Below are 16,517 nucleotides of genomic sequence, written 5' to 3'. Positions count from 1 at the left end.
CAAATAGCAGAATGTACTAATCAATAGGAATATCACTTTTTGATCTATCAAAAACAAGAAATTGGAATTTTGTTATATCTATAGTGGTTGTTGATTCTTGCGTTATTTTGGTTGACAGCACGGCTTTAGCTCTTATATTCATAATTTAAGCACCAATAATCAGTTTACACAAAAATTCAAATTTAAAGCACTAATTTTGATTATTGAATACAATTTCATATTACTAGAATTTTTTCACCAATCACTTTACACTTAACGCAGGTCGCAGCACACTTGAAAACATCTCATTTCGTAGTCGACGAAAATCAAAGCGTAGGGAGATTCTATCTACAGATGATTGACGCATGATGCAATGTCCTTAACCCGTTTTACAGTAGACGTTTAATTTAGAAGCGTGTTAGATTTAAATCCAGAAGAGCTTTTTTCCCACCTAGAGGATAAGTCCTGCCGTTTAGTTAATAAACTGTGATATTTTGGCAGTCGGGCATTGCTTGGCTGAGTGGAATACAGCAGAAATGATGACACAGAAGGATTTCACTTTTTACTATTCCATATCTTTATTCCAGTTTTCACCGCAGATCATTTTTACTTTAGATGAAATTCTCCAAATTACATATTCAAGGCAGAATTAAATTCTGTGGGAGATGTGATTCTACAGGGAACAAAATGATAACTTTGCATAATGACCATTTCTCAGGTTGCAGGAAAGGATGATGGTAAACTTTGGCAAAATAAGCAACAATGTGGCAGCTAGCTGAGGGAATGTCCTTCGCTCACGCGACTTCGTTATTTTATAGAAGCGGTTACATAATAGGCTCGAATGTTCTGGAAAGTACTGGTCTAGAGGGAAGATCCTGAATTGCAGAAAGTTAATAAAAGGTTGCTGGTTCGCTCAGAGCAAAGCTGTTGTATTTTCTATATTTTACATCTAACTTGACCATACAACTTATTTGTCTTAAATTTTAATTTTGTATTTTTTCAAAAAATGCTTTGATACAATGTACAATGTCAAAAACCAGTTACCTTTTATTAGGCAATGGAGGTTTTTTGATATTTTGTACCTAGCAACCCCCAACCATCAGCAAACTAGTCACAGTGATCTGTTGGAGAGGACATGTCAAAGTTTTTATTCAAAGTGTTATTTTTTTATGAAATATTACATTATATTCTTAGTGATTTATTTCGAATTGTTTTCGTAAGGTATTATACCATAATGTTTCATATTGAATTTTTAAATTACTTTAAGATATATCAATGTATTGTTAATTACCTACAATGAGAAGAATGATTGCATGTAATACATTATGCATAAATTGTATATCTTTTAAGTTTTATCTGAAAAAATGTTCCTCGCAAAAATTTTAAACATCTTCTGTTCAAAAATTATTATGGAACTATATTCATTGAAAAATTTGCATAATATTTGTGAGCTTATTTTATCTTGTGGACTTACTAGCATCAAGAGACTTCACCAATATCTTCATTTGATGAACAGGACTGTTCAATGCAAATTTTGAGAAAAATTGAGGACTTTTATGCTTGTAATTTATTTATTATTATTATTCAATATATTATTGTCTTTTAGTTATATGCTTACTTATAAATCATTGTAAAATTGTATAATTCAAAAACTTTATATGAGAAAGATCATGATTTATGATAGGACATAGTTACTACCTGTAAGCTATGTCCTGAATGTTTCTTCATATCTTTCCTTGTACTTCTTGCTTCACTAATCTACTAATGCTTTGCTTACCCAGCCTTTTGTTTTTTTTTTTTGGGGGGGGGAGATGTAGAATATAAAAAATAAGGCAGCTTTGATCGGACCAGCAACCTTTAATTAACTTTCTGCAATTCAGGATCTTCTCCCTAGATCAGTATTTTCCAGAACATTTGAGCCAATTACGTAACCGCTTCTATAAATAACGAAGTCGCGCCATTTTGCGTCAATCGCATCTAGATCTGAGTTTTCAACGCATCGGTTGGGCTTTGGATTTACTTTGAGTTGGTTGTCTTTTTTAACGCGACTTGCTCTGAGTTTTTCATTGCATCGTTCGGTAAGTTTGCTTTGACTTTCATTTGATTTCATGATAGGCAATACCTTTTTGTATTTATTTACGATAGGGATATTTTTGTATGATGAATGATTTTGATCATGTCAGAGATAAGGACAAATGTGAATCTTTCCTCAAAAATGGCACACTAGAGGAAGCTAGACAGGTTTATGCAGAATTTTATCTATCTAAAAATAGAATTCTGAATGGAGAGGTGCAGGTTACCCCTGACATAGCTGCTTGGCTAGATGAAGCAATTGTTAGATTAACACTACATGTCTTAAAATTAGAAGACAATGATCTTACTGTTTCGCAATTAAAAATACAATTTGAAAAGGCTAAATAAGATACTAATCTGAGTAACCCATGTCCAAATAATTCTACTGTAAATAATCCTGATAATGCAAATACTCATCCTAACTTGAGTAATCCATGTTTAAACAATTCCATTATGAATAATCCTGATAGTGTACCTTCTACTTCTAACAAAGTCTGGAAAATCCCTAAAAATGCTCACAAAAGAACTTTAAGTAATTCTAGTAACAGCTCAGTTACTTCTGTTAAAAATAAGTGTGCTAAACTTGCCGTTGACAATGATATGGACACTAATATTATAAGTTCGCAAAACTCCCAAGAATTACCACAAGATGGTTTTGCTAAACCATATAAAACTTCAAAGTGTATTCCACCAATCATTATTTCTGGATTTCAGGAGTGGAAGCCCATTAGGGACAAAATAAAAGAGTTCATGCAACATATGGATTGCATTCAAAAAGTTCAAAAGGGATTGCGTTCAAAAGAGACATCCATATAAAACTGAAGAATTCTAATGATTACAGAAAAATCAATGACTATCTTGACGAAAAGCATATTTCTTACCATGCTTTCCTGTTACCAGCAGAAAAACTCATTATAGTTGTTATAAAACAACTTCCCGCTCTCACCAAAATTGAGGACATTAAAGAAGAATTAATTGCTAATAAAATTCCTGTTGTTTCAGTTCATCAAATTACCAAAAAGGTTGATGGAGAAATAGTCAAATTACTGACTTTTGTCGTTGAGACGGAACATAACTTAGCTGGCAAGAGCATCTGTACTTGATTTAGGTATAAAAATCTCAAGATTTAATAACACCTCTGGACCAAAGCAGTGTCATAATTGCCAGCGTTATGGACACAGCAAGGCTCATAGTCATCACCCTACACATTTCCTAAAATGCGGAGAGAACTATGCCACTTTTAAGTGTAAAAAAGATAGAAATTTGCTGGGCAAGTGCTGCCTATGCGGCGGGCCACATATTTCTTCATATCGTGGATGTAAGAAGCATCCAGATAATGTTAAGTAAATTAAAGCACAAAAGGATGCAAAAAAGAAAATCGAAGAAGATTGAAAGAACCACCGGTCAACAACATTGAAAACTTCCACCTCTACCCACCAGAATAGCAACACTAAAGATCAAAACCCAATTACTCGAGAGCCACCGAGCTCTGACAGTTCAAGTAGCTCCATCCAGGAGTTCATTTCGTGGCTCAAAAATCTCTTCGAAGTAATTTATTAAAAGTAAATCTCTAATAAAAAAATTACAAGTTGGTTTCAAAGCCTTTGAACTGCTATCAAACTTAAATTATGAATTTTAGACCTTACAATAATTATACTAATATCTAAATAACTGCACCAAGTAGTTTAAATATTGCTGACTTCAATTCTAATGGTATTAGATATAAAAATCTTGGAGTACAGAATTTTCTAAACCATCATGATATCGACATTTTTCTTGTAAACGAAACTCACTTGAATCCCAACGATAAATTCAGGATACAGGGCTATAAAACTTATCGCTCTGATAGACATCATAACCTCGGAGGCGGTACTCTTATTCTTGCCAAGAACTACCTCCAGACTACTCCTTAGATTCTCACCTGTCATAGTAGCATTGAAAATACTGCTATTATAATACATTCTCGTACAAATGATCCTCTTGTTTTAATTGCTACTTACAATCCTCCACACAATTATTATTAATAATAATGATCTTCTTGGATTTCTTAATGTCCCTCACCCTGTTATTGTTGCTGGGGTTTTTAACTCATCCTCACTGGAATTCTCGCAGAACTAACAACAATGGAAACTTCCTGTATAATTTTTCTCTTACTAATGATATTAAAATTATTGGCCCTAATCAGCCCACTAAATATCATTATACTGGTACAGGTGAAGTTCTTGATATCATTCTTACTAAAAATGTTCAACAAACTCGTTATTTACAAGTTGCCCACCAATTACAATCTGGTCATCTTCCTGTCAAATTTACTTATTATGGATTTGAACAATCTTTACTACTTAAAAAAGTCACAGACTGGTGTAAATTTAATTATTACTTAGAAAAAATTCCTGCTCATCCTGCTTTATCTTACATCTTCCATATTGAAGAACAGATCACTAGAATTAATACCAAAATCCTCAATGCCCTTGAGAAATCTACCCGATTGGAAGAATTTAAGAAAAATAAACTCCCTAATTATATCATTGAAAAAATTAAAGATAAAAACAGAACTGCTAAACTTTGACGTTGTATAGCAGATCCTGCTCTTAAAACCATGCTTAACAGAAAGAACAGAGAGATCCACACTCTTTTAAATGATTATCGTTCTGAAACTTTGGATGATCTTTTAGACACAATGGATATTGACCATACCACGGTATAGAAAATTTCTAAAGACTTACGTAAAAATAAAGATTACAACATCGGCCCACTTAACACTCCTAATGGTCTAATATACTCCGAAAAAGCTATGTCTGAAGTCTTGGCTTCTTATCTGGAAAACACCTTCAAAAATGACAATATTAGTGACAATGACACTGAAGAAGAGGTTTACAGCTTTAATTCTCATCTTTCTGAAGACACCGACACTGAACATATGAATCCCACTTCTCCAACTGAAATTAAAAATATTAAAAAACTTAAACCTAGAAAAGCCTCTGGCTTTGATGGTATTTCAAATCAAGTTCTCAAAGCTCTTCCTATTAATTATATTGTTTTGATTACTAATATTATTAATGACTGCATGTGCCTTACCTATTATCCACAGCAATGGAAGCATACCAGCATTATCACCTTTCTCAACCCAGGTAGAAAACCCAAGGAACCAAATTCCTATCGTCCAATCAGCTTGTTGCCTAGGACAGTACAAAGTCTGTAATCCGGATGTCCATAATCCGGAATGGTCTATAATCCGGACCTCAAAGCTACAAACTTTATGCGCATGCGTAAACGCATTCTACGTCTACGCATGCACTTTTAATGTATAATGGACGGTATAAGCTAAGCTAAAATATTCTTTACTGATTCTAAGGCATTTCAGTTAATGTTGCAGATTGCGCTGTTCCTTAATATTCTAATTGGATCCGTCTTATTATTTTTTTGCAGACTGTTAGAATAATTTCATAAAAATTAAGCTTGAACTTTTGATTATGTCAAAAAGAGTTTCCAATTCTGGAGCTGCCAAAAGATCTACAAAGTGAAGCATGTTTCAATGTCCATTAAACAAAAAGTGGAATTACTGCAAAAAATGGATAAAGGCCTATCCATCTCAAAATTATGCGAGAAGTATGGCATTAGAAAGTCCATTAATATAGGACACAAGAAAAAGGAACTTTTGAATTTTAAGCATCTTAAACAACCTACATTGAAAGAAATGTTTAATAAAGTTTACAAATAAATATTAAGCTATTTTTGGTAAATTTTGATACCCTTTAGATCATAATTGTTCCTTATTTCATAAATTACGATTTCATATTTTTAATTGTATAATTTCTGCATGCCATCTTACCAGATTTAAATTGATGATCTACAGCTAGAATTTATATCTTATATTGTTATTACTGTTTGCTTATATTGTTATTACTGTTTTTCAACTCATTCTGTTTCAACAAAGACTCTATTTTAATTTTCAAAGACTTACTAACTATATCTAATGTTGAAGCTTGGAAAGTTACCTGGTGTTTTAAAATTTTTAAATGCTTGGATTTTATTACCAAATGTATAATGCTTACCTGCATTTGTTGTTTGACCACTCCTCTTCTTCTCTCTGGAAAAACCCATAATCCGGAATCGCCGAAGTTCCAACGAGTCTGTATTACGGACATTGTACTGTATTGGAAAAATTTTTGAATGTGTTCTCCAAACGAGACTCTCTGATCATCTTGACAATAACATTATTGAAAATGAGCAATTTGGATATAGACCAGGACATAGCACTGTTCATCAACTTTTAAATATGACTGAATACATTGCAGATGCTTTAACTAAAAAAAATACCATAGCTAGTTGTTTTTAAGATCTTGAAAAGGCTTTCAACAAGTTGTGGCATGAGGGCTTGCTCTTCGAGCTATACCTTGCTCGATTGCCCACTAACTTCATTAAGCTCATCAAAAGTTACCTCAAGCATAGAACCTTTCAAGTCAAAATAAATAACACCTTCTCTTCAAGAAAAGTCATGAAAAGTGGCGTCCCTCAAGGCAGCGTTCTCACTCCTAATCTATAAATTCTAGAATCTTTAAATATGCGGATGATACCGCAATTTTGGCCAAATCTCTCAAAACACAACTTGCTGTTGAAAAACTTGAATTTGCTGTCAATCATATCAGATATTATCTGAACACCTGGAAATTGAAAATAAACCCTTCTAAAAGTAACATCCTCCTTTTCAGTAAAAAATTGACTCCAGTCGAAATCTATATTAAAATTAATGGACAGCCTGTACCTATTGTTTCTAGCACCAAATATCCTGGATTTGAATTAGATTCCCAATTACTTTAAAAAAAACATACTATGAAAGCTTATCATAAAGCAATTGCTGCTAAAATCTCACTTCTACCGCTTATTGGCAGGAAATCTAACTTAAGTATTAGAGTCAAGAAGAGAATTTACATAACCTTAATCCATCCTGTTCTGCTCTATGCTGTTCCTGTCTTTAAAACTTATCGTAGAAAACTTCAGATCTTTCAAAACAAGATTCTCAGAGAACATTGGTTTATTCGAAATTTGCAAATACACAAAGATTTGAAGATTAAATCCATTGACAACCAAATTTTGTCCACCTGCCACAATCTGTCAAGGGAAAAATGCGGCCAAAAGGCCCCATGAAATTTTTCACAACCCCAGTTGGTGAAGATTTAAGATTTTCACTACAATTTTCACTACTTTACCTATACTACAAAGATTTGATTTTAACCTTACGTGTATCTACTTTGATATGTTATGGACTTAGCCAATCGGCTATTTTTCTCAACTTCAAGGATTTTGACGTTCTTCAAAGCCATTTGACTTTTTAACGCCAGTGATTTACATCCTGTGTTGTGCTCTTTGAACTTTATTTCATAACCACATGTTTTTACTTTACATGGAGTAAAAAAATTGTGTTTTTAAATGATATTTTTACTTTAAACTGTGCTTTAACTAGAGACTTTGTATCTTAATTACTGTACCTCTTCAAAGATAGAGACTTGTTTTGTGTACACTGGTGTGTAAAAATTAAGGACGAAGTCGAAAAATTAGCATATCAGCTAAACGAAGAGGTAGAGCAGACAGAAAGACCAATCAGGAGATTAAGTAAGGTGATGTACGGTAGCACATGTGCACATATGCAGGTAGACGTAATGGGGGAGTGTCTGAGTAGTATAAAGCATGTTGTCGGTGTAAGATCAGTATTTCTGGCAAAGAGATTGCATGCCGTATAGCAGTTAAAATCACACAGAGTTGCTGCCTCAGCGAGAAATGGCGAATCATCAATCTGTTAGATGACATCTGGATGCTTTTACCCGAGGTCGAATCATTGAGAAGTTGAAGGAAGGCCGCAGTGTGGCTGCAAAGTTCGGAATTGCTCACAGCGTCTTTTCACGACTTTGGAGACAATTTCAAACTACAGGAACAGCTATCCGGGGGTTTAGTAGTGGTCATCCACGAGGAACCACACCCGCAGATGACCGGTATATTGCCTTACAGGCCAGAAGAAACAGGCGACAGACAGCGAGAGAAATCGCTAGACACACGACATAGGCGACTGGACGATCGATATCGCGTTTTACCGTGGCCAGAAGACTGCACGGTGGTGGTCTGTTTGCACGACGCCCTATACGGTGTGTACCTCTAACGCCTGCCCATCGGAGAAGGCGTTCTCTGTGGTGCCTGGAACACCGGAATTGGAGAGACAATGAATGCGGACGAGTACTCTTTACAGATGAGAGCAGATTCAGTCTGAGTAGCGATTCTCATCGCATACTCATCTGGAGAGAGCGGGGAAGCCGCAATCATCCCTCGAACATCATTGAAAGGGACAGGTATGGAGGTGGCAGTGTTCTCGTTTGGGGAGGCATCATGCTTGGTAATCGTACAGACCTTTACATCTTCGACGCAGGTTCAGTCAACGGGACCCGTTATTGTAACGAGATACTTCTTCCATATGTGCATCTTTTTAGAGGCACTATGGGTCCGCAGTTCCTTTTCATGGACGACAATGCACCATGTCATCGCACAGTAGCTGCCGAACAGCTCTTAGAGAGCGAGGATATTGAACGTATGGATTGGCCGGCACGATCTCCGGATCTCAATCCCATCAAGCATGTATGGGATTTTCTAGGCAGACGCTTGGCAGCTCGTACCTTACCACCAGTAACGATTCCGGAGCTTTGATTGGCGCTGCAAGATGAATGGGCAGCAATGCGTCAACAACTCATTGTCAGCATGGGCAAACGCTGTGAAACCTGCCTAGCAGTCAGGGGAGATCATATCCCCTATTAAAGACCGGATGTTTCTTGCTGGACACCCATCACAGGGATGTTTCGGCCTTCAGTCGCATTGCGCTCCATGCTACTTTTTCAATAAAGCTTCTCTTTATCCCTCTGATTTCCCTTTTAGTAAGTGTTGCTTACATTACTCATGTCGTTACGTATTGGGGATCTTACGGTATTAAATGTGTTTATTTGGAAAGCTTTTGTACAAAGTTATACTGAAAAAACCGTCTCGTCCTTAATTTTTGCACACCTGTGTATAGTGTAATGTGCTTACAAAGATAGAGACTTTGTCAACTTTTCATATTTTGTGTATTTGTACTTTTTGTGTATTTTTCAACCTCCGCAAAGATGAACTTTGTCTTTTTTTTGGGGGGGGTATTATAGACCGTGTCTCTGCAAAGATAGAGACTTTGCCTGGTCGTTCATTCATTTTAATCTCCCACCAATACATAGATTTATTGTGTACTTTATTCATCAAGGTCTTGAACTGACCACGCTCACTTACAACAAGAATTTGTATCTTGTTATTACTGTTCTCCAACTCGCTCTGTTTCAACAAAGACTTTATTTTAATTTTCAGACTTACTAACTATATCTAATGTTAAAGCTTGGAAAGTTACCTGGTGTTTTAAAATTTTTAAATGCTTGGACTTTATTACCAAATGTATAATGCTTACCTGTATTTGTTGTTTGACCACTTCCCTTCTGTGCCATTCAATCCACATTCCATCTCCTTGTGTCAGCATTTCTTCAATTTTACATCACCATTGTCTTCGATTATGCCACTATAACTGCTTTTTACTGATTTTTCTTGATCAGCAGCTTGAATGGCTTGCCAGGTGTTTGATTTTTGTCTTTTTCCACTTGTGTACTGAAAGTGCTCATGTTGGTTCGCCTACAAGGCGGGGCATATCGCCCTTATCCCACACTTTGCATCGCCTGAGGCCATTATTTCACTTAGGCAGTTAAAGCGGCAGCATGTAGCAGATACATGCTACCAAATGCTACATGCTGCCCATTGCTTCATTTTGCATTTATCCTCTTGCGCTACAACGCTTCGCTGGTGCTTAACCCATCTTTCCTTTGTTAGAATAGTTATGATGCAGAAAGTCTAAATTTAATCGTATTTAGTTAAAATCACTATTGAATATGTAATTTGGAAAATTTCATCTAAAGTAAAAATGATCTGCGTTGAAAATTGGAATAAAGATACGGAATAGTAAAACGTGAAATTCTTCTGTGTCATTATTTCTGCTGTATTCCACTCAGCCAAGCAGTGCCCGACTGCCAAAATATCATATATATATATATATATATATCCATAGCTATTTTATTTATATATGTGTATGTGTGTATTTGGATGATGATTTGAGAATGTCGCAGGCATGAGATATTGAAGCATGAAGCAATAATTTGATGTAGCTGATCTAATAAAAAGCAGTCATAGCAGATTTAAATAATAGTTCTTTATTTTAGTTAACCATGTGCAGTCATGGATAACTTGCCACACTAATTTTGCCTGTTCCTGATGATTTTATTTTTATATTGTTTTGGTAAGAAAGAGGCAGCAAGCATCAGTCTAGCTATTCCAAAATGCAGAAGCAAAGCGCAGTGTGTTTAGGACGAAATCTTAATTCAGAGTGGTTTAATTTCAATTTCAATACATTTTGATTAGATAATTAATAATGCTGTAAACTTATTGTCTGTCAGAGAAGTTCAATATACATTATCAGCATTATGTAAAAGTCATGATTTGGATCAATCTATAAATAATGCAGTCCAGAGAAAATTATTATGAGCAATTACTGTTTTTTGAATAGAGAGGGAAATCCCCAAATTAAATTGAATATTCAAAGGGCTATTGCTAATTTAAATTATAATTTTTATTTTCATTTTTATGCATGTATGTGTGTATATATCCATTAATAATTTTATTTAAATTTCTTATCTAGTTATGATACTTATTGACGATGACATGAGTTAAGCATATCACAGGTCTTTTCATCTTCTACTAACGGAAAAAATATCATATACTTCCTCTTCTTAATATATTATTGTATTAACTACGTCAATAAAACAATGAGAAGCTTAAACATTATTTATTTTAATATTTATTAAATTAATTTTTTTTTGTAATATAAAAGAATTATCTGAAAACTCAGATTTTTTATGCTTTCCTTTAATTTTTTCTTAGTTCATTGAAGTGTAAATTATTTCCACATTATTGTTTGTTGTAAGAAGTATGTATTAAGTACCTTTTCTTTCATACTGATATATTCTACATCATTCTCTACATTAAATAATATTCAGCATTATCATATAGCAAAATTTTCATCTTGTGTAATTTGTTAAGTACTAGACAGTGAATTATATAGTTTTAAGTATATTTTGAATTACTTTTATTCCTGGTCCCCCTTTTTTTAAGATCTTTTAAAACATTTTTTAGCATATTAGAACCATATATATTTTATACTAATATACTTCTTAGTATAAATAATGTAAGGTGTAATTTTTATACTAATACTATTATATATATATATTATATATATCATATAATTCTATATTGGAAGGAAATCATATTATTTCATCTCTTTTCCCTCATATCAAGTCTGTTCTTAATAGAAATTTGCTGCATGTAATAAAAATCCTTTTAATTTAATATTATTTTTTCCCCTAAAAGTACAGTGTGAATATGAAAATGTATTTTAAAATTCTGATATTTTAAAATTATTCATATTCTTATTTCTTTTTTTTAAAAATGCTATTTTTTCAGTTAAATACAACAGTTATTTCAGAGTGGTTTTTGGTAGCTATAATGAAATTAATAAATATTTTTATTATATATTCTGCATTTCCTTTTTGGAAAATTATTTAAAATAACTTTTCAAAGATTGAAATAATTAAAACATTAGAAAGGAATTTCTAATTTTCTTTTCCCTCCCCCTCCATCCTTTCTTTCCCCCCTCCATCATTTGCATTTACATTTTTGTTTTTAAAATTTGTATCAAATTTATTATTATTAGGGATTGGATTAGTGTTAAAGGAAATACAAAGCCATAATTATCAGAATGATACTTTAATAATATACACGTCAGACAATGGAATTCCTTTTCCAAGTGGTCGAACTAATCTATATGATCCAGGAATGGCAGAACCATTTCTGTTACATATTCCTCAGCAGGAAAACAGCTGGAATAAAGTAAGTGTAAAATTTACGCAATTTATTAGTAAATTGCATATTAAATATAATTTAGTAATCGATTATTTCACTTTTTCTTAAATTTTGTTTCACTTATTGCTTTTTTAGATATCTGATGAAATGGTCAGCTTATTAGACATAACACCAACTATTCTTGAATGGTTTAATATCACATATCCTGACTATAAAATCAATGGAAACACTGTGAAACTTACTGGGAAGTCTCTGCTTCATACGAATTCAAAAATCTCAACAAATGATGTTGTATTTGGCAGTCACAATTTACATGAAATAACAATGTATTATCCAATGCGAGTTATACGCACCAAGAATTATAAATTGATTCATAATTTAAATTTTAAAATGCCATTTCCAATAGATCAAGACTTTTATATTTCTCCTACATTTCAGGATTTGTTAAATAGAACAAAAGAAAAAATTGAAACTAATTGGTATAAAAATCTTACTAGTTATTATTACAGATCGCAGTGGGAATTATATGATTTAAAAATAGATCCGTATGAATTAAATAATGTTGCAATGAATCCCTTTTATGAATCAGTACAAAGAAAGTTGAAATTTTCCTTACTTAATTGGCAAAGAGGAACAAATGATCCTTGGATTTGTTCTCCTTCCAGCATTTTAGAAAACAAAGGCAAATTTAAACATAATCCTCAGTGCATGCCTCTTTATAATAAAACATAAAATATTTATAGATTTTTATATGGCTGTTATTATTATATATGTTACATAAATTATTGTTAAAATTTACTTTTTGTATAAATAATGCATTAAAATTAACTGAAATTTTAGAGTAGAGATTCTCAACGAGGGGAGATTTTCCCTCAGGAGGTAATTTCATAGTTTCAGGGGGGAAATGTGGTCAGTCTGACCCCACCTGCTTCTTGCTGTGCCATTAAAAAATTATATAAATCTAAATAAAAGGCTGACTGCATTAATCCCCTAAAACTATGAAATTCCCCCATCTAAATATTCCATCATGAATATCAAATTTTAAAATACCTATTTAAAAAATTTTGTTGCTAGAGCAGGATCAGAATTTTTTAACATTTTTCTGGAGTTCAGTTTAGTTCAATCATATCCAAATTCAGAATTTACGTTAAGAATATATTTTAAGTTGTCAATTATTATTCTGAAAGAAAGCTTTGAACAAACAAAAACAATAAAAAAATATTTTAAAAATCTGAAAGAAGTTGCTCAAAAGGGTTTGTTTAAGTTTTTTTTACACTCTTGCTGAGCTCACAGTCTATTCAGTCTGCTATTGCATTCACTCCTGCTAACCCATTTCTTTTGTCCTTTTAGCTTAATTATTATCCATAATTTTCTTCACACTTAATGCCATATACAATTCAAGAGTACAATCACATTTTTTTAAATTTAACAAAATTTAGAATTTCTGATGCATTATTAAATAATGGCATACATTTATATATTTTTTCACTCTTTTGTCAGTTTATTGCACCAGTGCTCAGTTTTCTTAGCAAAATAACATTTTTTTTTTTTTTTTTTTTTTAAATTTAACAAAATTTAGAACTCCTGATGCACAGTTAAGTGTTGGCATACATTTTTATTTATTTTTTTTCACTCTTTTCTCAGTTCATCATGTCAGTGCCTAGTTTTCTTAGTAAGATAGCTGGAAAAAAATGTTTTTGTCTTTTTATTCTTAATGTTTTGTGTATTAACTTTATGTATTAAATATTATGACCTACATATTTCCACCACATAAAATTCAACTCAACAGTAAAATCTCCAGATATTTGCAAACAACATGTCTTCAAAATTTTCGATAAATAGTCTCGTGCGCTGGAGATAGAAATGTTTTATTCACTACAGTGTTGCCACTACTCGCTTTCAGATCTTTTGAGTTTATTAATCAAAAGCTCATTAAAGTTTTAGAACAGATAATAAAACCAATTCAGAATTAAAAATTTGGGCTTCCAGGTGTACATGTTCAGGTAGAGGACTACATTATTCAAAATTTTGATTTCCCTAGGTGCCGTCATTTTTTCCCATTACGTAAAACATTCATGCAGATTCTTCATTATTTAATTTCTTCAAATGTAATACAGGGCAATAATATTTGGTGGCAATAATGTGAAAAGTGATACACTATTTATATAGATTCAACTCAAAATCCCGTTTTGAAACTAATAGACCATTTATTCTAATGCCCTTTTCTTGGGCTAATAAATGTGCATGTATTTTTCAAGTTTTGAAAAGGGAGAAAATAATCTTTAAGTAGTAGTGAAAGTGGTCCATGGGGCCAAAAAAAAATTGAGAACCACTGGTTTAGAGTTTTTAATTGAATTTTGAATATGAGTATGTTAAACAATATGTGTGTGTGTTTTAATTCAGGATTTAATATGAAAAGAATATTTAGAACTGAACATATGCAATATTTCTACAGAAACAAACATAACATCTATTGAATATGAAGTTGTTAAAATTGAAAATATCGTAAATAGTGCAGGAAGTAAAAATGGTAAAATAGTTCATCAAGAAATGTTGCATTTTTTTTATAATTTACATGATATTGAATTTTATTATACACATCATTCATATAGTTACTTTATGTGTATAAGATACCATTACTTACATTTTTGATGCCATTAAAAATTATTGATTTAACAAAATGAAATTTGAAGACAAATAATTCGATGAAACAAAAATCATCTGTTATTTATTATATTCAAGGAAAAAAGGATTCATAAGATGAAACGCAGTACCATAATAGAAGAAAATTTCTAAATAGAAATAAAGGGCATGTTATGTAAATGTTTTATTTCCGTTTTGAATAATCTAGTTGATTGGATCATATATAGATTTGTGATACTACACAGGGTAAACCAGAAATGTTCATGTAAAAGGGGGAAAATCTTTGCTTTATAAATATTGCCAAGGCCCCCCTCCCCGTGAATAAAAGAAAAGTATAATTTGAAAACTTGCATATAAGTGACATTGAAAAATGATAAAAATGCATTTTTGCAATTTACAATAGTAGGTGTTTGATATGAACTTCAGCACAAGGTATAATACAGCTCAAACAAGTGTTTATGTCCAAGATTGCAGAGTGTAAAGAGTATAACAAGCCAAGATGTATATCATGACATCTCTCATTTCTCACTGTATAGAAAAAAAGCATGACATCCATAAGTAAGTCATATTGTCTTTTCTAAAACAAAATATCCTGCCTAAGAGCATATTTTTGCAGGCTTATCAGTTCAATTGCACCTATAATGGAGGGAAAAATTCTGAATGAAATATCTGGAAAGGGAGATTTATTAATAAATGCTGCAAGAGATTAGCCTCCAGATTTGACACTAATTTATTTCTCATTGTGAAGGTACATAAAATGTCTGGATATCAATTGACCCCCTCCAATATAAGAGCCAAAAGATGCAATTTGTGATGAAATGAAATCCATCTATCTAGATAAACTGGATGCCACTTGAATTAGCTTCCATCCAAGTGTAAAGTATCCATATATAACAGTTATGGGCTTTGCCGCTTATCTAAATTATATCATACCTAATGATGGAGGTCATGTTGTATACATTTATTCATGTTGATTTAAATATATGTAATATTTTGGCAGTTGGGCGCACATAACTAGACGAAAATGTGACATCAGATTTAATGACACTTTTTAAACACTATACACACCATAGTTCTGGGCTTTGCGCATACCTAATAACGGAGGTCATGTGGTAAACCTTTATTCATTTTGATTATATATATGTAATATTTTGGCAGTTAGGCACACATCACAAGACAAAAACGTGACATCAAACTCGATGACATTTTTTAAACACCATACACGCCATATTTGAAGATTTAACGGCATATCGCGGCACACTTGAAGACACCTCATTACGAAGCCAATGAAAAGCAAAGCACAGGGAAATTCTGCCTGCAGATGATTGACCCACTATGCGAATGACTGTCCTTGATCCACTTTATGTTAGGCGATGGAAGTTAGCAGTGCGATGAATAAAATAAATCCAGAAGAGTGTTTTCCCACACAGATAAATCCTACCAGGCTAATTAATAAACTGTAATATTTTGGCAGTCAGGCACATGAATGAAGCTTGGCATGAAATGATGGCACAGAAGAAGTTAGCTGTTTTGATTCCACATCTTTATTCAATTTGAATGGCAAATCATTATTCTTTTAGATTTTCCAAGATTACATACACGAAGGTAATTTAGACTAAATAGGATTACATTTGCTGCGTCATACTATTCAAAGAAAGAAAGACAGTCAGGCGGGAAGAGCAGCAGTAAGGGTCTTATAGCAGCAGGAAGAGAAAATCTGATGAAAAATGGCACGAACTCTACATTTATAGTAGCGATTACATAACATGCCAGAATGTTGTAAAGCAACAGCTATAAAATATAAAAAATTTTTAAGAAAACTAATTCAACATAAGTGCAAAAACTTGAAATTTATT

The 16,517-nt window shown here is 32.8% G+C and overlaps 1 protein-coding gene across 2 annotated transcripts in view; it reads left to right on the top strand.

Annotated features, from left to right (window-relative positions):
• The window catches only part of LOC118181979 (N-sulfoglucosamine sulfohydrolase-like), a 66,300-nt gene extending 53,534 nt beyond the window's left edge, over nucleotides 1–12,766 (top strand). For both annotated transcript variants that reach the window (XM_035351228.2, XM_035351229.2), the window contains exons 5-6: nucleotides 11,870–12,045; nucleotides 12,154–12,766. In XM_035351228.2, the coding sequence (XP_035207119.2) occupies nucleotides 11,870–12,045; nucleotides 12,154–12,750 (773 nt within the window). In that variant the 3' untranslated portion in view covers nucleotides 12,751–12,766. The remainder of the gene's footprint in view (nucleotides 1–11,869; nucleotides 12,046–12,153) is intronic.
• The last annotated feature ends 3,751 nt before the right edge of the window (nucleotides 12,767–16,517 follow it).

This window comes from Stegodyphus dumicola, chromosome 8, assembly GCF_044657685.1.
Source record: "Stegodyphus dumicola isolate Sdum_Otavi_A_Nest chromosome 8, ASM4465768v1".
Lineage (NCBI taxonomy): Eukaryota > Metazoa > Arthropoda > Arachnida > Araneae > Eresidae > Stegodyphus > Stegodyphus dumicola.
This window is presented reverse-complemented; position numbering and strand designations above follow the sequence as displayed.